General features: G+C 36.3%; 1 protein-coding gene across 2 annotated transcripts; it reads right to left on the bottom strand.

The window, feature by feature from the left end:
- Positions 1–677: 677 nt before the first annotated feature.
- LOC102230489 (CMP-N-acetylneuraminate-beta-galactosamide-alpha-2,3-sialyltransferase 2-like) lies at positions 678–20,250 on the bottom strand. Of its 2 annotated transcripts, none has more exons than XM_014473624.2 (9): positions 20,154–20,250; positions 11,009–11,330; positions 9,627–9,783; positions 8,997–9,135; positions 7,949–8,142; positions 7,687–7,866; positions 5,845–5,890; positions 4,767–4,886; positions 678–3,805 (listed from the first exon to the last, which is right to left on the bottom strand). In XM_014473624.2, the coding sequence occupies exons 2-9, from the start codon at positions 11,142–11,144 to the stop codon at positions 3,638–3,640; spliced, it is 1,140 nt and encodes a 379-aa protein (XP_014329110.1). In that variant the 5' UTR covers positions 11,145–11,330; positions 20,154–20,250; the 3' UTR covers positions 678–3,637. The 2 variants fall into 2 exon arrangements, with proteins under 2 accessions (XP_014329110.1, XP_023209176.1); XM_023353408.1 differs by having other exon boundaries at positions 9,636–9,783.
- Positions 20,251–21,944: the final 1,694 nt, after the last annotated feature.

The following is a 21,944-nucleotide window of genomic DNA, read 5'->3' as shown; positions in this document are numbered from 1 at the left end:
GCAAGGAAAAAAAAGTCAGGTTCTTAAAAGTTATATTAACTCAGCATGTAACATTATTTTAGGTGGAAAAACAACATTATGAAAATATTTTGATATACATTCAAATATGATGGTGTAAAACACACAGTAAAAACAGCAACAAAACTATCCAAAAGAACAAAACCAATTTTATTTTGGTTTCATTTGTTTTTATTTAAGTCAAAGTGATGGTGGGTACATGTTTTCTGCTGTTTTGGCTGAACACAGTGCTCAGTTTGGCATCTAGATCTTGCTGATCGTAAACTGGTGTGTGACTGGAAACCCAACACTGACCATTTCAGTCTGAACAGAAAGCCTAATTAAAGCTGAAAACACATAATCAGGTCCTTTGGATTAAATCCGTTCATCCTGTATGGACTTTTATGAAAGGAAAAAAGATCATTAGAAGATGCCCCTTTATTTAAATAAACTCCTCACTCCCAGAATGCAGTGAGGAGCAGAAATTTGGACTCAAAGGCACCAAAAACACTAAGTATAATAGGGTATAATTGTTTGCAACAACTTGACATATTGGCAGTAAAGATAGCATCCAGATGTTAAGTAATACTCAGGCCCTGCTGCTCTGTCATTAAGTGTCTGGAAACTGCCAGAATAGCTCGTTTCCCACTTTATTGGCAGCAATTTCCTGTGACAAAGCAAAGTGTTAAAGTTTTTTATTTAAAAAAAAAAACAGCAGATGTTTCTTATTAAACTGAGATTTCAGGCAGTTTTTGGGACTGAATGAACCAAACAATGAATGAACTGGTAAAAGTGACAGAGCAACAGCTTACAGATGAATATCCAGCATTACGATGATTTCTGAGTTTTCCATCTGCTTCGAACAAAATAATTAAAATAATGGCAGCGGATATCTGAAGTCTTAAAGAGGATAATGAATAAAGACCACAAGCTGTCTCTTTGGGTAAACTTTCAATGTTTTCAAGTTTTCTACAAAAGTCATGTTCTCAAGGAGAATAATGTTGTATGAAGCAGATGGAGCATCTCAGCCAGCATAAGTCTCAGGGCAGTTTTACACATTGATGTATGGATTTAAATCTCAACATTCTCAATAAAGCAATTGTAAAAAATAAACATTTAAACATTCAAAACTCAATTACACTCAAGTTGAGCCTGCAAAGGATCAGTATGCCTGTAATCAAATAGTAGCAAATGATTTTACTTAGTCTTATTAATAAAGAATGGGTAAATTTACCATTTTATCTTCTAAAACATCAAAAATGTATTGCTTAATCACAGAAAGTGTAAAATGCAGGCAGTTTTCCATTGCAGCTTTGAATTTAAATGCCGTTTTTACAAAACACAATTAGATTTATTTTAATGTGCACATGCAACCTAATTTCTAATCCTCCATCACCGTTAGTTGGCCTTCGATCATAAATCATTTTCAATAGGACTAAAAAACAGCAACAACAAACCTGTTGAATGCAGATATATCGGCACTGAGGGGACTCTAACCGTGATTATAGTGTAAACCAAGACGCAAACATTCAGTTGATTATACAAGGCAATCAGCATCAGATAATTTTTTTGTACATTCACAGTGCAGGTGCAGCAGCTGTCATTGCCGCCTGCAGAACTAGTCGGTGCCTCTTTAGCGAGTCTTTTGGTCGTTCCCCAAACTGTTCTTAATTTTTATGTCATCCATTGAGTCCACATGTCATGTTACTAGTTAGGTTTTATTTAGGAAATCTTCATAATTATGTTGGTCGTCATGTTTGTCATCATGATCAGGGAAGAATCATGAAGTTCCATTTGGCTCCACTAAAGAAAGAAAATCAGGATTCTTCCACAAAACGCAACTGATATGTTGCTATAATTACATTTGTTAGTATCATGCAGTAGCAGTATGATACTGTTTTATGTCCCATTAAATAAAAGGCATCCGTCACACTGTGGCATTGCTTTTGCTGATTGTGACCACCAACTGGAAGACAATATCCTGTTAAAAATAAACAGAAACCCTGCAAGGTGTTTAAATTAGTTAAATTCAGACTGTTGGCTAAATATAGGCTCATCTGATTCTCTGTGTATAAAAAAGAAAATATCCCAGGATGAGCTTATAGTTAAAAAAAAAAGAAAACTAAATGCAGACTCCATTTTCCTTCCAGTCATGCTTCTATAGAGGACGGTTTTAAAGGACCTTAAAAAGAAAGGATTATAAATGATACAATCCTAGAAATATTCATTCATTGGCACCTGTGGTAAAGGTGAGTAAAAATCTTTTAAATAAATTAATGTTTTATTGTGGCAGCATAATTTCATATGGTTATGGGAACTAACAGTCTAATGGGACACTTTTCCCCTCGCAGTCTGGCCTGACATTTACCATGCTCCTCCTAAACATGCCAAGACCACAGGACGGTTAAGAAAAAATAATTTAAATAGCCACATGGATTAATTAATGTGGGCATAACTGTCACAAATGTAAACAAGTAAAGTTTGCTAAACTGCTTGAATTAATTGGAACTGTCTGCTTTGGACAGATGAGAAAAAAGAGATTTTTTTCCCTGTAATACACAGTGTAAAAAAAGGACATGGGTGTGGAAAAGCACTTCAATGAAACTTTTAGGTATGGTAAAAGATGTGTGTGTTTCTACTGGGGGCCTTTTCTCCAAGCACTCCAGGAACACACTCTGGGAACCTTGGTAGCAATGCTAATTGTTCATACACTCCACCTCTTCATTAATTTGTTCCCATCTGTCATTAATTTAAAAGTGGATTTTCACTGAGTTTATCAGCAAGATAATGATCCAAAACACATGGCCAGATGAACACAAAAATCCCTCTCTGTCTGGCTGCTCCAGCTTTGTTAAATATGGGATATGACTAAACCATGTTTTTTAATCAAAAAGGGTTTGTACAAAATGGTCACAGCTGGGTTGATTTTGTAAAATTAGTTATTTCTTGACTGGGATTCTCACCCCCAAAGTGTGAATACATAATGTCTCAAATGAAAAAGTTGGATTTTTCTAAACTTTCCAACTGAGATCACACTGCTGCAGTCAAAGATTAATTTATTTCATGATTTTTACTCATTCGAACAACAGGTGCCAATACATCTATCCATGTTTGTGTGTAGTTAACGAGCAAAGCGATCATCTTACCATTACCCAACATTTCCTCCTCATTAAAAAAGTGCTTTTAATTTAAAAAAAGAAAGAGGTTACCCCTTTGTAGTGTCTACAGAATCCAATACAAAAGTCTATGTTACAAAAAATTGGTGGTTGATTCCCATTCAGAGCAAAATGCATGGTAGGCAATGGCATCAATCACCAATGACAGGACAGTTAGTAAAGGGATCAAAGAAGGCTGATCGTTCAAAATGAACACCTTTGAAGCAGCAGAAGTCTGTAAATACATCTTTGCTGCCCAGCAGGTTTGTTGTGTTAAGTCAGTTCACTTTCATGCTTGGTGACTGAAAATAGGCAAAACAGCAACCAAAAGGAAGCTGCTGAAGGCAAAGTGGTATCAGAAAAGAGAAAAAACAGTTATCTGATTACGGTCCCATTATTCCTATGTTGGAAAAAAAACATATGCAGCACACATCTGGCTCAGATTTGGTTGTTCAGTACCAGATCCTTCAGTCTTCATGTAAGTGTCAAGGGTAGAGCTTGATCTTGCCCTCTTTGTTGAGTGTGTGGATGACCTCTGTCTCGAAATCAGCACTGTGAACACCAGTCTTCCTGAAGGCTCCAGCGTAGCGGTTCTCCTCCCAGTAGTGATGCCAGTTCCCCTGCTTATCAGCACCATAACCAAACACAGACACCTGAAAATGGACAAAGTGCATCATTATTATTCAACATCTGGGTGTCTGAGGAACATATACATTTTTTCCAATAAATTTTATGAAATAATTTAGATTGACATTTGTGTTATGTTTTGGTGGCACATGGCAATTGTAAATATCACTAAAAGGTTAATTTATTTCAGTTAATTAAAACTTGACTATATTGATTCATTACATAGCAAACTGACGCATCTCAGAAAATTTAAATAAGACTGAGAAAATACAGATTCTTAATTCAGAAATGTAGGTCTGCTGAGAAGTTTTTTATAGCCCCTTAGGCAAAAACTATTGCTTCAACGAAGCATGGCATTGAGAGGATCATTTGAGGCCCCTCAGTTTGTCTACATAGTTAGCAAGGTAATTTATGTTCTAAAATACAACATGACCTTTACATTTCTGTATTAAAACTTTTACATGTCTTCTGTAAAACTCAGATTTTAAAAAAGTGGGGTTTTATTAGCTGTGACCCAGAGCTAAAATGATTAACAAAAAAAAAAACAAAAAAAAAAACCTAATGTATCATTGTGTCACCGTAATATCTGGGTTTCACTTTTTGAATTAAATTACTAAGGAGAACTGTGTCAATGATATTCAAATTTACTGAGTTGTTCCATACTGAGACCTCAGAAGAAACAAAATAATTTCGAAGAAATCAATTTCAAATGTCTTTTATTTTGTGCAATGCAGCAGGTCTAAGCGGAAATCACTTGCCAAGTTTCTTCCCAAAATTTGGTATTTTAACAAATTTCTAAATGGGGTGAAGAAAGGAAAGGAAAAAAAAACTCAGTTTAAAGCATCTCACACCAACTGAAAATGTTTGTAGTTTATCTGAGAAAAGAGTGGGCTTTGGTTTGACTGATATAAAATATAATCTGAACATAAACCAGCATTTACAGTATATGTGAAATTAAGTAAACGTATAGCTGTGCTTTCTTCCTACCTGGTCACATGTGTGCAGAGCAAAGACGATTGCCAGCATGCCGGTGGACGGATAGCGACCGTGATGCTCTGTCCAGTGATCATGGACATACTTAAAGAAGACTGGATTCACCACCAGAACCTACGTAAACACAGGGTTTCAATGATAAGAACTGACTGGCCAAGAAAAAACAAACCAAAAAACTAGATAGACTGATTGTCTCTTCACTGTTGCCCTCTGTAGCAGTGAAGACAGAGCAGTTCTTGTAAACTTATATTGAACTGAGCTGTGGCATCACTGTATTAATGCCACAGTTCATCAATACAGTGATGAACTGTATTGATGAACAGTTCATCACTGTATTAACGAATACAGTGATGAACTGTATTCATCACTGTATTAACGAATACAGTGATGAACTGTATTCCAGAATATATTGGAATAAAACTAACTTTTAGGAGCAGGACCAAATCCGAACCTGTGTTTTTTTCTACTTTGTTGTGCCTCATGTTAAAGCCACCCATAGTCTCCCACTTATCTGAGATTGGTTGTGTAGGTAACTGACCCAGGAAGGCATCCATCAGATATCCATCTCCCCCACGACATTCTCCGGCTCATTCTGGGGAATTTCAATGCATTCCCAGGCCAGACAGGATAAAGAGTCCCTCCATTGAGTTCTGGTTCTTCCTTGGAGTCTTCCCTCAGTGGCACATGTCCAGAATATTTGCAATGGGAGGTGCCAGACAGCAATTCTAATCAGATGGCCGATCCACCTTTACTGAGTCCTTTACTGAAGCACCAATTCTTCTTTCAGCTCCTCAACCTAGCTCTGAGGTTGAGCTCTAGATCTCATTATTTTGGTCAAGGTCCATATTGCATGACAATAGATGAGGGAGGGATAGTAGATCGACTGAAATTTAAGCTTGGTTATGTTGCAAAGATAAAATGGTAAAAGATAAAACTCTTATCCAAGTGGAGCATTGAGGTTTGGTGGAGTCAGCTTTGTTGAATTCCCTGCATAGTAGCATCTCTTGCAGGTCAAACTATATTATCAATGAGAAAAGAAAAGAAAAAATTCTGAAATTCAGTGTTTATTTACCTTGTCTTTATCAGCCCTCACTCTGTCTTTGACCCTCATGTAAGTCCTGAAACACAATTAGTGGTCGTGTGAACATTAAGTTACTTTTATCAATTTATGTATTTAAATGTTTAAAATCAAATGAATAATTCTGGTCAGAAATTTACATGCACTCGTCCCGGGCATGAAAAACAATATATTGGAGTTTTAAATAATTTTCTTTTTTCTTTTTCCAGGGCAGAATGATTACATGATGTATAACATCTGTATTTTTTACAGCATGTCTAAATTGTCTAACCTCAATCATATTAGGATGCATATTGCTTAGCAAGTTGAAAAGAAACCAAATACTTTGTGTCCATCATCAAGATTCTGGCACAATTCTGCTGGGTGTTTGATTTGGAATAGGCTCAGACATCAGCATTGTTGAAAATGTTGGGTTTGTGCCTAAAAGTTGGGTCCATACCAGCGATCCAATTAGTTTAAATGATCTGTGTCCATTCTGCCAAGATGATGGTTTAAAAATGGACCTTGCTGATGGATAACAAAAACTATTTGATTTGTCAACTGCTTTATGCAGAATATTTATCTAAACTTTACAAAGAATTAAGGTATATAGTGTATACCACATTGTGTAGATCAAACATAATGTGGTTTGATAAAACATTATGTGGTTTATGAAAAAAACAACATTAAATTCAAAGTTGATCTAATTTCTATTTTTAAAAATATTGCAAAAACTTAAAAGATTTATAGCTGGAGCTGAATGATAGCTTTACACCATTTCTTGTGCAAATATCTTTGTACACTAGAAATATGATAAAATGAGCTTGAAAGTAACTTTTCAGCGAGACAGGAGTTTGTTTTAAGTCATTGATTCATTAACATAGATGGAAAAGTACTAGTTCCATTAGCAGATAAATGAATTTATAACAAGCTATCATACCTTAACATGTCAGTCTGGTTACGGTCATTTTATGTCCAAATGCCTCTTGCAGTAGTTCTGCTCACATGATTTATTTTGCGAGACCTTCTATAAAAACTCGTCCATACTTCATGTGCTACAACTTAATCCCTTAAATACAGAAGAGAGCTTTAAATCACAAAGAAGGTTAATTAAGCTTTTAAAAGCTCAAATGAATCTCAGAATAAGAACAAAATATTAGAGTTATTGTGCATATAAGGCACTTGACAGACCAGGATTTCAGACATATCCTTTAGTCAACACTGAAATAAATAGCATGGGTTTTACAGATATTTATAAATTTAAGTTTAAGTAGGAGCTCTAAAAGTAAGTCAAGGGCATTACAGTCCATACAGTGCATAATAACTAATTAACCAAGACAAATACAAAGATAGTTTATTGTAAAAATATTATGGCCATGATACTTTGTGCTGTATATTTTACTGCAGTAGATTATGCTGTTCTACAATTACAATTTATATCACCGTGCCATTAGTGGAAAGAATGTTGCTTAAAGTAAACATGGAATAACTATGAACAGTTTTGTGCTTTCGCTATTTTATTGCCTTTTGACTGCTGACTTGACAGTTGTTCATCAACACCCTCCACAAGGAAGTTATCAATCAACGGAGCCATGCTGCAACATTAATGGGAAGTTCAGCTGGAGGACAAAGTATGGTAGAAAACAAAATGGAGTATTGAGAGAATAAACTGTAAAACGTTAAGCAAACCCAATATTTCTGTAATAAAAATATATTATTTTCACTTTTTAATGTTCCAATTTTCCTAGAAACTTAATTTGAGGTTTTGTTTAGCTGTAAGGTATAAATCAAACTGAACAAAAATAGAAGTATGAAAATTATAAATCAAACTTATAAAATATGATTTAAATGTCTTACATTCTGATATGGCCGGTTGACAACGCACTGGTCAGCCACTCCAGGTCCCTCAGCTTGAATGGCAACAGGACGAGGTTGACTCCATGTTCCACATCCACAGCACTCTCTGGGTACAGGAAGTGATGCGTTGTCTTGTTCCCAACATCCTTCTCAAAACCTTGAGTCACTGCCTTGTTCATTCTAAGCAGGAAGCAGAAGTAAGACTACTGAGAACGAGGCCGTATATTTACATTTATCTGTGTGCAACCTTGGCCATACAAACCGAATTATGAAGCTGTGCGAGTCGATTAATTTGCCGAGCCCGGACCCCCGCAGGTTGCCTGAGTTGCCAACAACTGCACATTTACGGCAACGTGTGTGTACTGGCCTGGTGTCCACAGTGGGAGGGGAAATTACCTGGAACATTTTTTCCATCACTTCCTCTAAACTCTGGTCATTACCAGACCGCTGAAGACCCTGTAGAAAAAAATAGAACTGTAGTAAATAATTTAGGACCAGAAAGTAGGAATATAATGGTTACAGACTGCTGTAAGAAAACCTACAGTGACTGTAATACAAGAAAAAATAAAATACTGTAAGGACTTTTTGCTGTGAACCTCTTCCAGTTATGTTTCTGCCACAGACTGCATTCTGTAAACCTGAGTAATGATGTTAGCAGCTTTGGTACTACCCCCCTCCTCCTTTTAATCTACTAATGGTATCTGCAGCAAGACTTAATCTATAAATGCAGGAAAAAGACTGAAAACATTTGTCTCCATTAACACACTGCAGATATCAGCTTCCATAACAGGAAACTAGAAACATTTTTAGGACTGCTTTAGATTTTTACAAAACTTTGTGCACTGTTATTGCATTCATTTTCTTTTTTAATACCAGCCTGTCATTTTTTTTACATCTGTTTTGCAGTGTGCAAGGACTTCTAAGATAAATTAGACTGTTGTTCCTCTTCATCCACATACTGAAAACAGCTACATGAAAGCTGACTTTCCATAATTGCTGATATTATTCAAACTTCATATTTGAAGAATTTTGTGAGTTACTTAATCTATGTATTTGAGCAAATGGTAATTCTACAGCTATGATTAAACAAACTTTCTTGTGTTTATCAATTTACAGACTTTTCCAGCCTACACACAACAAGTTTGTTATTTTAATGATGAAGTATCCACAGGATAAGCCAGAAGGCACACTGAACAAAACAGGAAACTGTTCAGGTGGTTAAGTCAAACCTCAGACATGCAAATTAATTTATGAAACATTTAACTCAGAATAGTAACATCCACAAAGATTCAACTAGAATTTCTCCTCACCAGCCACCATGCAAGTGAATCAGGGTCAAAGTTGTTGTTCTTGGCATGTAGGATAGGTTGCTGTTCGGGGTTGTAGCGTCCGCTGAACCAGATAGACCCCTTGGGGTCTGAAATACAACCATCTGAGCAACTGCATGACCTGAAAGAAGATGATACAGAGAGTCATGCAGGAACTGACATAGAATTAAAGGACACACAGCCTCTACAAAAAGTCCTGTCACTATAAATTTTCCTCAATAATAAATTGTCACAGAAGTTATTACGATAAACACTAATATTGTTGTTTTGAGACCATTTTTAGGTAATGTGGTGGTAATGGCATAATAATGCAAGTACACCCTCCTAATGATCAGTAAACATTCATTTCTAATTAACATTTAAAACTGAAAAACATGTTACATAAAAAATAAAACAAACAAAACAACTTCAACAAATAAAATGATGAAGTTGGTAAGCAAAACAGGGCCTGTAGAGACCAAAGCATCAGAATGTAGAATTATATCATCCAATTTTTGGAAGAAAGAGAGATAAAAAAAGAGAAAAACAAATTAGGCCAATGAAAATTATTGAGCTTATTAATTTATCATGAGATTAATTGATTTATTGTGACATGCCTAGTTACAAAATTACTTTAGGTACTTTAAGTTATCTTCAGGGTGCTTCTCGACTTTCTTTTTATTGTCTTCCTTCTTCTCCTCCTCTTCTTCTACATCAGCCTTAGGGGAGATGGTACTGGGAGGTAGAGGGGGATGAGACAGGACAGCAGGGGCCACTGTTGGTTTAACCACTGCAAGCAAACAAGTTTGAAAATAAAAACTTAGGAAAATGATGCATAATGGTAACTCTCTGATTTACATCTCTGTGAAAAACAGACTATAAGATGTTGTGAATATGAACATCTGAGATTCCTGTCTTATCCCAGTGTATTGTGCTAATGAAATCTGACCTGGACCAACTATGTTAAAGAGCATTTACAGCTTCTCATCCTAAGACATCAATAATTCACCACAGCATTCAGTCTTGCATAGCTTTTCCTCCTCACCAGAGTCTGAGCTGTATGACTCTTGAATGTGGATCTTCTTGGTCCTTTGGCTTATAACAGGATGCCAGACCCATTTAGACACTTTACTAGGCACATCTGTTCAGTTACTTGTAATTTACTGCATTTAAGCATCCAGACTTTGGGTTTTAACTAAACATCAGAATGGACAACATCCACTGGGATTTTCATGTAAAACCATCTAGCTGATTGACACAGAATGGTAAATTCTCCAATTCAATCTAGGTTCATACTGCTCCTCATGTCTTCCTTTTCCATAAGGAATAGTAAGAAATTCCTAAATTTATTAGGAAGAACAATGACCAAACACCATCTACAAAAGCCAGAAACAGCAGCAAAGATTTTAAACTACCTGCTAACCTTCTAATCCAATCTGACTTGGACAGTAGACGCATTTTCAGAAGATACCAAAAAATAAATAAATAAAAAAACCACAACACTTCAAAACCTGGAAGTATTGACAGAAGTGTATTCTTCATTCAGACAACCAGATAAAACGTCCAGTTTTAGTGCATATGCCCTGAACAGCTACTGCAGGTCTCCCCACATATATTACCACGGCAATTCTGCTGTACGACCACACAAGCAAACCACTTTTGAAGCTTCCTCAACTGGTCACGTCCTAAAACATTGTCCTTGCACAAATGACTCTAGTATTGTGGAAACAGAAAATGCTACTCCCAACTTCACATCTACTTTTCAACTCGACTCTGCCTGAAAGATGTAAGAGCAATGGTTCAACATTAAAATATACCACCAAGGTGGGATGAAAAAGTCTCACACCCAGATACTAAGTCATGATGGGGACTTCTAAGGTAAGGCTTCTAATAATACAACGCTTCAAGAACAAGTTAACTGATATAATAATGGGATAATCTTTCATATTACGTTTCATACTGAATGCACAACTGATATTGTTACCATTGCAGAGACTCATTTGTACAGTTCTTACCAGTGTCCCTGCTGGAGGCTGTGGCTCTGCTGTTGAGTTGGGTTATTGACAGTGGCAAGATGTTGTGGCTTGCGAGCATCAGGAGGAGAGCAACAGCAATTGCCACGACAACGTAAAGCTTCCTCCTAACCAACATGGCCGGACGGACGATGGGGGTGGTGATAGTAGGAGGAAGGAAGTGTTGATGAGCTGATAATCGTTTAGCTATGTCAGCATAGTCGTTGTCATCTGGACATTTTTCTCTTTACAGTCGTCTCTCCTCTCTTTTTTATTTCCATTAAGCTCGAGTCCAGTGCTGCTTTCTACACAGTGGGTACATGATCTGTTGCAGACAGACAAAAATATGAACATAATCTTCAAATTATATTTGGGCAAACACTTTGGTTAGCTATTGGACTGCTGCAGTTAAACATCAGTAGCTTAGGAACTCTTGTCTATGGATGATTTACTAACATTTAATAGGGCTGCATTTGTAGTGACAAGTGATATCAGGAGAGATAATATACCAGTTTCCAACATGTCTCATTTCCCACGCTCTACAATCTCTCTTTGGCACCATCATCTGTATCACCTCCAAGTAATTTCATCAGTGAGACTAATCAATAGGCTGAACATATTATTGGCAAGCAAAGTGTGAATTCCTTGCAAAACATATTGTATTCCCAACAGCTCTTTGCAATATTAATGAGGCACATTTTTGTTCAGATGTCCAATATATTTGCAATATATTGTGTGTGCCAAATGTTGTCCAAATCATGTAGCTATTTTTTCACAAACTATATCTCTTATATGGATTTCAGGAGGTTATTTATATATATATAAAAAAAGGAATGGTGAAACATCAGAAATTACAGGATGAACTCATGTTCAAACATTTCTCATTAACATTTCTGGCAACTTTGAACATTTTTTTATTATGACTCAAATTATGAAGGAGAAAAAGACAAACGGACCAATAAAAACACAATTGATTGGATTCTCTCTTTAGTAATATCTCAAGCAGTAATTTGTAAAAATTTAACTACTTGTCAAGTCCATCATGAGCTCAACCAGCTAGTAAAACTCTTACAATATTCAAAATGATTTTATAAAAACCCAAGATAGTAATTCAAAAGAAGAGTTTGTAACAATACATTAATATCAACACACACACACGTTCCACAATGTTAAACTAGAAAATACATGGAAAGCCCAAGTTCTTGATCTTTAGAGAACAATGGAGTCACCAACTCCCCTCCTTCTTCTCCTGTACATCACCTTCGCTCTGCTCCAGCAGGAATGTTTCCCTGCAGACAAACGTGGTCTGTGAATACCAATCAGATCTGGATTTGTTTCAGCTACTCCTGTTTCAGCTTCCACTCTGCTGTTAACTTCAGTGTGCCTCTAACTTTGTTATGTTCGCAAGAGTTTACATTTGTGAAATTTAATCCTCTAATAGTTTTAAAAATGTTACAGTTAGAGGTGGATGTCCAACTTCAAAGCTTAGTCTGCAACTTTAGCTCTAGAAGGGTTAAACTGATTATTTATGAACAAAATACATGGAATAAGTAATAGCAACAAAAATAAAAGAGAAGAAAAGCCACTTCCCATCTTAAAGTGCTCGGTAACACTGATTACCGAGCATCTCCACCCTAAACCACAATGACCATCATTTATTTAAACGAGAACTTCAAGTCAGAACACATAATGGTAAACATACAACCACAGTCATGTTTGTTAGAGCTTCCCATTTCCACTCTAATTGGGAAATGTAGAACTTCTTAATCACCGCCATCAGGCACCCACTGATTACTGTTTTAGACGAGTCTTTGACTGATTCAGGCTCTGTCCACACTTAGGAAAACACAGTTTTTCATCTGCGTTTCCCTAACGGTGGTCCTCAAGGCACACTTACCTTCATGTTTTAGAGGTTTCTCTGCTTCAGCAAACCTGATTTTAACTGATGGCTGATAAACAGGCTTTTGCTGAGTTTCTATCATCTGGATTATGCGTGTTAAAAAAGGGCAACATCTAAAACGTGCATTTAAAATAAACATGGTCCCATGTGCTTATTGGACCATGTTGGGAAGCACTCACCTACATAACCTATTTATTTAAAACTAAGCAAGTTAAAATAACTTTGCCCACTGAAGTCCCCCTTTTTTTAGTCGTTGCATGCAACTTATGTTTTTTATACCTATACTGTACGTTAACCAGCTTTCATGCCTTCAAAACAATATAATGCAAGGTTCTTAACAGTAATTGATGGATAAAAATTAGCAGGAAAAAAGTAATCTTTGAGCTTAACATTTTTCATACAGAGTGCCAACAAACTAGTGAAATCTCTCCTCCCCACCCCCCAAAGAAAACCAAATTAAATATTTTTGTTATGACAAACAAAACTTCCTGTTGAGTTGTAAATACTCAACAGGAAGATTTGGTTTTCCTTCCCTGAATAAGCAATAATTGGTCAGAGTTTAGAGGAGAATAAATTCCTTGTATGAAGGGCTACTAACTGCCCTGTGCAAAGTGCTGTACAGTTTTGTCAAAGCATACTGCCTAGACTGCTCAGCAAAAACCATAGGGAACAAACTGAAAAAAATAAGAAGTCAACAAAATAATGGAGGACTATGCAGTTCGACAGTTAGCCAAAGGTAATTTCAAACTTTGTATTGGAAATTCAGGGATATGTCTGGCATTTTAAAAGCTAAAGTGAAGGTTAACATTTTAATACCTTAAATCAACGGTAACGATCAAGGACTTACACATTCAGCAGTTTTAATCAGGCCACTCACTGATTTTGGTTTGGGATCAAGTTAGACAAAGTCCACATCATGATTCTTTATTCTGGGTAGAACTGAAAGTTCAAAGGTCTTTGCAATGGTGCATAAGCCCCATCCTGCTAAATGCAGAACTTGAATATGCAGCCCGACAGTGTAGTCGTGATCTCATTCCAGTTGTCTTTACCTTAATCTGCTGCCAAAGCAGGTCCCTCAAAGACAAGAGGCATGTCACTCCATATCCTGCAGCAACAACTCAATTTTCTTTGCAGAAAGCTTTCACTGCAGCTGGTTAGACAACCAATTTCCTCTCAGAGTAGAAAACACATGTATTTAGAAGCCTGTAAAAGCCACACCTATCAGAAAGAGTTGAAAGAAGAGGGGCGTCATAATGACCATCAGCTGAGTCAGAGTCTGTATGTTATTTTAGAATTAGTGGGCCTGACATGGAGGAGAGCGAGTTAGGTCACATGGTTTCCTGTGCTGAGAAACCACAGCTCCAGTGTTTCTTGTTTTTTTTCCTTTCTTATTGCATGCCCTTTACATTTGGTTTTCATGTGCGAACAGAAAGCAGCTGCTCTTATGGCCTGACGTTATCAACTGGAAAACAGCAACAGCACAGAGGAAGAGTGATATCACTTATCAGATGAATATTCAAAATTCCTTTACTTAGTTTGGTATGTTGTAAATATAAACAAACGTGTACCATTCATGTGAGGAAACAAGAGGGACTTACATCACTCAGAAAATTTCATCTAAACCTCCCAAAACTACTTCCATTTTTGTTGTTCAAAAATCATTTTTAAGTTTGAACACCCAATTTTGCTAATGCACATTGTTCAAGTTTTAATAACTTAATCGAAAAAATGTCCCTTAAGATTAAAAGGTTTTTTCAGAACCTGCAACTCTATGCCAGGTTTTCCTAATTTTCATTATCAACAGATAAATGGTTAAAGCATGGGGGCAGTCTGGACAATACAAAAGGATAATGATCTCAAAAGTAAATAAAATCTAGTTTTGAAATTAAAAAAACAACAAAAAAAAAGGGCTAACCAACTTCCAAAATGCCTCCCAACCTCCATCCCAAAGATGATATTTGGACTACATTAAAAAAAACAAAACAAAAGAAAACTGTTCTGTGCCAGGAAATTAACCAAATCAATATCTAAAATTTATCTCAAATTATGCTATAAGCTTGCTAATGTGCATAAAAAACATGTGGTATTGTTGCAGTTTGCTCAGAAATCTTAACTTCAGATATTAATGGTGACATTTGAGGTTCACCACAGGTTAGAGCTGTATTTAGAATTTTGACGAACGAAGTGTGAATGAGAGAAAATACACACTAAATCAAACATACTGGATTTTGCTTTTAAGTTGTATTGAAATATTATCATTTCTCCTTACCAAATGCATGTCTTGTTCAATCAAGTAAGATCAATAAAGGTCCAAAATTAATAGGATACTCAAGATGGTGATGAGTGTCTCTAAACTTAAGACCAGAATGATAACATTTACAGCTGACAGATTCATACCAAAATGTTCCTTTAAATAACAGTTTGAGGTGTGGCCATTTTTTCTGTAAATAGAATCTTATTTCTGTCTGACTGACCTTTTGTTGCCTTTCAGTCAGTTCAGACTTCTGAGTCTAATCTGTGGTTGTGGGCCAAAGAAATGACCCTGGTTGAAGTAGACAGTGAGTCTGAACAATCTCTTTCTGTAGTGAAGATTGAGAGTAAGGCCTCTATAATTACATCTGCCTACGTACTGACTCAGATGACACAACCTGCCTCTCCATATGTAATTACATTAAGTGTCTTCAGTGTCTTGTTTCAACCCCATGCATCAAACACAGGACCTTTAATTACATACTCGGAGAACTCACTGAACAATACTGCAGACTAAATTGTCTTTCCATGATACCAAGTACAATTGTTACCAAATCAAATATAGCAAGACTATGACACAGGAAAAAAAAAATTTAAATTGGAAGGATTTATAGACGAGACCAAAAATGTCAAGTAATCATAGAAAGTTTAAATAATCGTTCTAGAAATTTTTAACTGTCAATTCTATTCAAGGTAAAGTGGAAAAAAGCTACAACTGTTCTAACCAAAGTTTCAAAGAAGACGAAGAAGCATGACCGACAAAATACCCTCAATATTTTTGACATTTCAAAATAATGAGGCTTCAATTGCCACAACTTATTTTATCCTTATTAACCACAGAGTGTAAGTATCAATAATCTCATCCATCTCACAAAGTCTACAAGACAACACAGTTCATGTCTAACAGCAGGTTTCTGACTCTGCTTTGTTAGACTAATTAATCATAATCATAAAGACATGCAAATCTTTTGTCACAGCTCACTGAAAGTGTTCTTGCTGTGAACCTTACACAAAATACATAAAAGGGGAAACACAAAAAAGGTTCCTGGTAGTCAATGTGATTAATTATTTAATTTTTTTTTTTTTTTTTTAACTGAAGTGGAAGAAATCATCTTTCGGCACAATTAGTCTGACACATATCTTTGGTTTCAGTGACAAAATTTTACAAGTCCTCTCTCACATGTTCTGCTTATTTGTTGTGCTTCTCCTAGCCAGACCCTGAAGTAATAATCTTCTGCATTAGCTTCTTTAGATGCTAGCTCAGACAAAACTATGCACACCCAAGCTGTTCTGCAACAATTTTTTCCTAAAGAAAAAAAGAAGCCAAACACTGTTCTTCTGACATCCATGCAGAACAAGTCATTGTTTTTTCTGTCTTTTCCTGCCCCAATTGTCATGTGCCTCAACTTTTAACATGCTAACAGAGAGTCTGAGATGTAGCTCTTGGATATTTTCCAGTTGCTCGGGGTGAACTCGCTGGGACGTTCACTCCGCTCCTGGCAGCTGGCTTGAATATTTTTAAACTTGTAGAATGATAGACTCCAAACATAATGTTCAGCTTTCACTCGTTGCTTTGGCAGGGTGGCATAACTTTTGTTCAGCAACTACATGTGGGCTGTTCATTTAAATTTGCCTAATTTTATGACCAAAACATTTTTTAGATCAAGTCCTGATAAACCTCACACTTGAAATATGAACTTTTTTAGAATATTTTTTTTAAATGATCAATACATAACCTGCTCACAATTTAACAGCACACTGATGATATTTTTAGCTTTTATCATAAAGCAATATGGGAAGTTATTGCTTTATGATATAACTGTCCACAAAGACTTTTCTTTATTATTTTGCCTTTTATTTTTCATACAGCTCAGTAAATGACTTGCAGAGACTTAACTTTCATTTGGGTTTACATAGATATCATGCAATCTAAATCACTTCAGTTGGTTACAAAATTTTCCACAAGCAGAAAATAGCAAAGGTTAGGATTTAGTCTGTCACCAAATATTTTGCCAGATGTCAACACAGAAAATCATGCCTGGAAAACATGCAGATAATTAGGTCATTTCCAATCTCACCAAATTCACATTCTTAGATTTTTAAGACCATGCGCAAAACCTCTCTCTCCCTTTTTCTGCAATTTCAACACTATTTAGTGTTGTTTCCATCGCCACAAAACACTTGGAAAGCAATAAAAAGCTGAAAAGGGTACAAAGAAAATACTCCTGCTTTTTCCACTGAGACATCATCCCCTTTTAAAACCATGTCTAACACTTTCCAGTGCTTTTTTTTGCCTTCCATTCAAGCACCTTTTGAAGTTACAGCCACAGGAAATGCAGTGTCTCAATATTTTCTACTGATATTTGCTTGAAAGATCAGCACAGTTGATTACAACTGTTTCAGTAAGTAGCAATCTCCTTAGCAGCAAGACTATCAAACCATGCAGTGAAATAAATTATGTAAATAATGTATTTTTGACAGCTGCAGTTATTAGCTAGCTAATAAATTAAGCTAAGCCTCATAATGTTTAAATAATAAGCTGTGGCTGTGAAGACCATGAAAATGTGAAACTTTTAAACACTACATCTTGTTAAATGGCTCAAAGCAGACCTCAGAGATTGATCTGTCAGTCTGTGTGTGCAGCTGGAATTCTGGTGAACCTTCAATCGGCAACATCATATTGAGCAATAAGTTTTCAACAGCAAATAGAGGAAGTGGTTTCAACCTTACAAGTACCTGATGTTCGCTCTACCTAAAGGTTAGCACTTCTACAATCCAATGTTTGAGTGATCTGAAAAACCTCTACCACAGAAGCACACAATGAGAAAGTAACTGCTGCTTTATCCAGCTCATTTCAGACAATTAGGAATTCCTTATTATTGCAACAACAAAAAAATAAGAACAAATGGTGATCTCAAAATATTGCCGGACTACAATAAAACATTTGCCTGACACTTTGCTACCGACACACCTGAATGTTCCCACTGAGGAACAAAGATAATTTCTATTCAATTCGACATAAGTCATTAGTCATTGTCGACTAATATTTCAATACTGACTATGAGGAAAAATCATCATCTAACCTCAAAGTAAAAATAATTTTTAAAATGCTGTAATGAATTTGTTACAGTGAAAACTTGACTCCATGTGTCGGCTGCCAGTTCTTGATTAAATATTTTGTATGTTGAATTTATTTTACATTGGGATTTACCATCTTTGCAAGAGTTTTAAGTCACTGTATTTGAAGTTAATATGTCACAGTAATGTGAAAAAAAGGACTTCTGAAGATTTGTGCCCACTCAAGGAAGCAAAATTGAGTAGAGTCTAAGAAAAAGAAAGAGCCTTTTTTCATAGAAGGTCTTTTTCAAAATTGTATAAGATGGATGACATAAATCAGGACATAGCTTTGATACATTGAACCAGAACTATGAGCCTTTTCAACAAAATTCTTTAAAAACTCCAGATATTGTACAGAATGCAGATGCTTGTACTACACTGATGAATGAGACATATGACATTGCGTGAGAGCCATCTTAAATAGAAATGATTATAAATACATTTCAGAGAAAACCTCTACTAGAGGTGCCATTTCCTTAGGTACAGGCTCCTTAGCAGTTACCAGCTCTAATGTTTTCCAAGGGTGAGCAGTGGCAGAAGGAGATCTTGCAGTCAAATTATTTAAAAGTTAAATCCATGATGGAGCTCGACATGACAAACTAAGATAGCCAAGGTAGCTATTAACATCCTAGTAAAATGTTTCTGACACCATCTACTTCAAGACTGTTTTAACACAGGGAAAGTGAATTACTCAATAAAATCATCTGTCCTCCATTTCCACACACTTTATTGGGAGAATGCTGCAAAATGAATAATTTGATGCAACTGGCTGCATTTGCTTTGATAAATAACATGTCATTAATTGTCAATATAAATTGACTGGACTATCTAATAAATAGAAACCCTTGACTGAATTTGAATCTATCCCTGCATTTGAATTATATCGAATTTGTTTCTTCTGGATATGAACTGGATCAGTTTGTTTGTTTTTTGTGTCATCAAAAGCCATTTTCTGTGGAGAGAGGTGTTAAACAAATCAACTGAATTCAATACTTGTTGCTTTCTTTTCCATCAGACTTTTTGCTTCCACTTACCTTTCTGTTAATAGGCTTAGATAAACCCTCCAATGAGTCTTTTTTAAGGACTTGTCAGAGGGTTAAAATGACAATCTTCTTTATAATTATGTAGGTCACAACATTTCTGAATGTAAACATATTTTAGTCGTTCTTACACTATACTTTCCTAAGAAGGTGAAATTTTGAATGTGGTCGAACTTTATAAAAAAATAAGAAATCAATTCTTGAGGTATATCACCAAGTGTAATGTGTCTACATTATGAATGAGTTTAACATTTAAACTGAAATACGGATGGATGGATGGATGGATTTAAACTGAAATACGTACATAAACAAAATTCGACGATATTGTAATTTTTTGGGATGCACCTGCATGTTAAATAGAAAGACTGTCGGCAGTGAAATGCACCTAACACATACTTGGGCAAGTAGCCGTTTTCCCATGGGTAACTGTAAAATTGCTGCTACGACCCTGCGAACTAATTTGACAGACAGTTGGTGAAGAAAGTGCAGACCAAGTCTCCAAAGTATTGTGTCCTCCTCCGCACACTACTTTTCTTTCTTGTCGGTCTCACCCACTCCTATCCTTTGGTAACACAAATACACAAAACAACAACCAAATACCACAAAGAGCAAGAAAACCATCAGGTACTAACCAAAACTTTGGATTAAAAAAAATTATAAAAATAAATCAAAGAAAAACTTGCTCGAAAGTTGCTCGCCTGAGTCACCATCACACTGCGACACATTCAACAAATAAAAACAGCCAGCTGAGTGCGAGTACAGACATTTTTTTAGGTCCAACCAAACAGTCGACAAGATTCTTGAAAACCTGGTGGGAACACACCGAGAATGAGAAACTTACATGTAGCGGCAGCAGAAGTAGCGGTGCAGGCCACAGGGTTTTTTACTTCGTCTCTTTGTGAAACCGCTGTGCTGATGGCATTATGATGCATAGCAGAGGCTCCGCCCAAAGGGAAGGGGAGGTTATTTATTATCGGTGCGGTTATCAGTGAACCTTGGGGGTTTTTGCCCCACTCCAAAAACAGTACAGTGTGTTTCACAACACATTTTACTTTTCTCACTCTGTCTTTTTATTGTGCTTAATCCTTATGCTGAGTGAGTAGCAGTTAGAGCTCCCATAAAAACATTGTGCAGTTTGTGTGAGATGTAACATTAGTCACAGTGCTAACCATATATATAGCAGTGTGTAAACACACTAAAAACGGACAAATTGTGGAGCAAAACCACAATTGGCAACAGCAAATCAAATTTCACAACCTATTTTGATGTTTGTTCTTTTTACTCTTGATACTCTGCAACCTCTTGATAAGGTTGAAGATCTGTTTCATAATTTAGATTTTTCTCAGAATGTCAATTCTAGTCTATAACACGCAGTGACAGTTTCTGATATGAGTGACATGGATAACCGCCCAGGGCGGCAATTTGTGGGGCGCAGCATGCCGAAGCAATTCCCAAAGAAAAATTGCATTTTGGAAAGTAAAACCCGTCCACAACTACACAGAAGGGTTCACCCAGAAGGTGGTTCGCCCAGGGCGTCAAACAGGCTAGGAAAGCCTCTCATAACATGTATACACCAGAATCTGAGAGCTTTTGTGAAACTCAAGCTTGCTATGTAGATTTTGACAGGTTTATTGTCTGCTTCTTGATACTGCAAAGCACTGTAAATTCTTGGAGAAAATATTGGTAGCTATGGTAGATACATGGTGACAGCTTTGGACACCAGGTTCTTGGGAAAGATCAAATCAGATTCTTCTTAAAATTTCCAAATCTTTTCTTGCTTCTAGAACATGCATATAAAACGCATATAAAACATTTTCTTCCACTATGTTGTCCATAGCAACTGGCAATCGGTATTTTACAGCATTAAATCATAAACAAATGCTGGCTATCCCCCTCACCACTACCCTTCTTCCCCTGCCCAGAACGTTATATTGAGTTCAAATGAAGTTCATATCACAATAAAACAAAAGTAGGAGAACTTTTTGACATGTTGAAGACTTTTTCTCAGCTCTGTTGTTGAATTAAAAGTCATTTCATATTCTGTTTTCACATTCCACCGGTTTCACACACGATTGTTTTTCCACTTGAATCAGAGTCAAACCAAGTAGGTTCTTATCTCGTCCATAAAGTGTCTAATTTCACAGATGAGTGCTTCGTGTTATGTTAAAATACTGCTTATGTAGGCGGGGAATCATCTTCCGTCAGGCCTGTAAAAGGTTGCGTCTCACACAAGAGGAAAAGTAAAGGATATGCTCTATAATCTCAAAGAAAGTATTTTGAAGATAACTGGGCCACAAGGAGGATTCTGGGAGCAATGTACATTACATAATATCACATAATCCCACATGATGTTATGGGAAAGCAACACTGCTGACCCTTTTGAACAGTAAATGAACAGGAAATAGGGAGAAGAAAGAAAGGAAAGACATGCAGCAAATAGCCCGAGAATAGAACCAATGACAATTAGGCAAGGCAAGGCAAGGCAAGTTTATTTATATAGCACTTTAAAACAGTACCACTGACCAAAGTGCTGTACAATCACAAGATTAAACAAATAAAGATCAAAATTAAAACACATAAAAACCAACAATGCAGTGACGTAAAACACTCTATATAATACATAAACATACCC

Source organism: Xiphophorus maculatus, chromosome 20 (genome assembly GCF_002775205.1).
Source record: "Xiphophorus maculatus strain JP 163 A chromosome 20, X_maculatus-5.0-male, whole genome shotgun sequence".
NCBI lineage: Eukaryota > Metazoa > Chordata > Actinopteri > Cyprinodontiformes > Poeciliidae > Xiphophorus > Xiphophorus maculatus.
The sequence above is the reverse complement of the archived record's forward strand: the minus strand, read 5'-3'. Positions and strand labels throughout refer to the sequence as shown.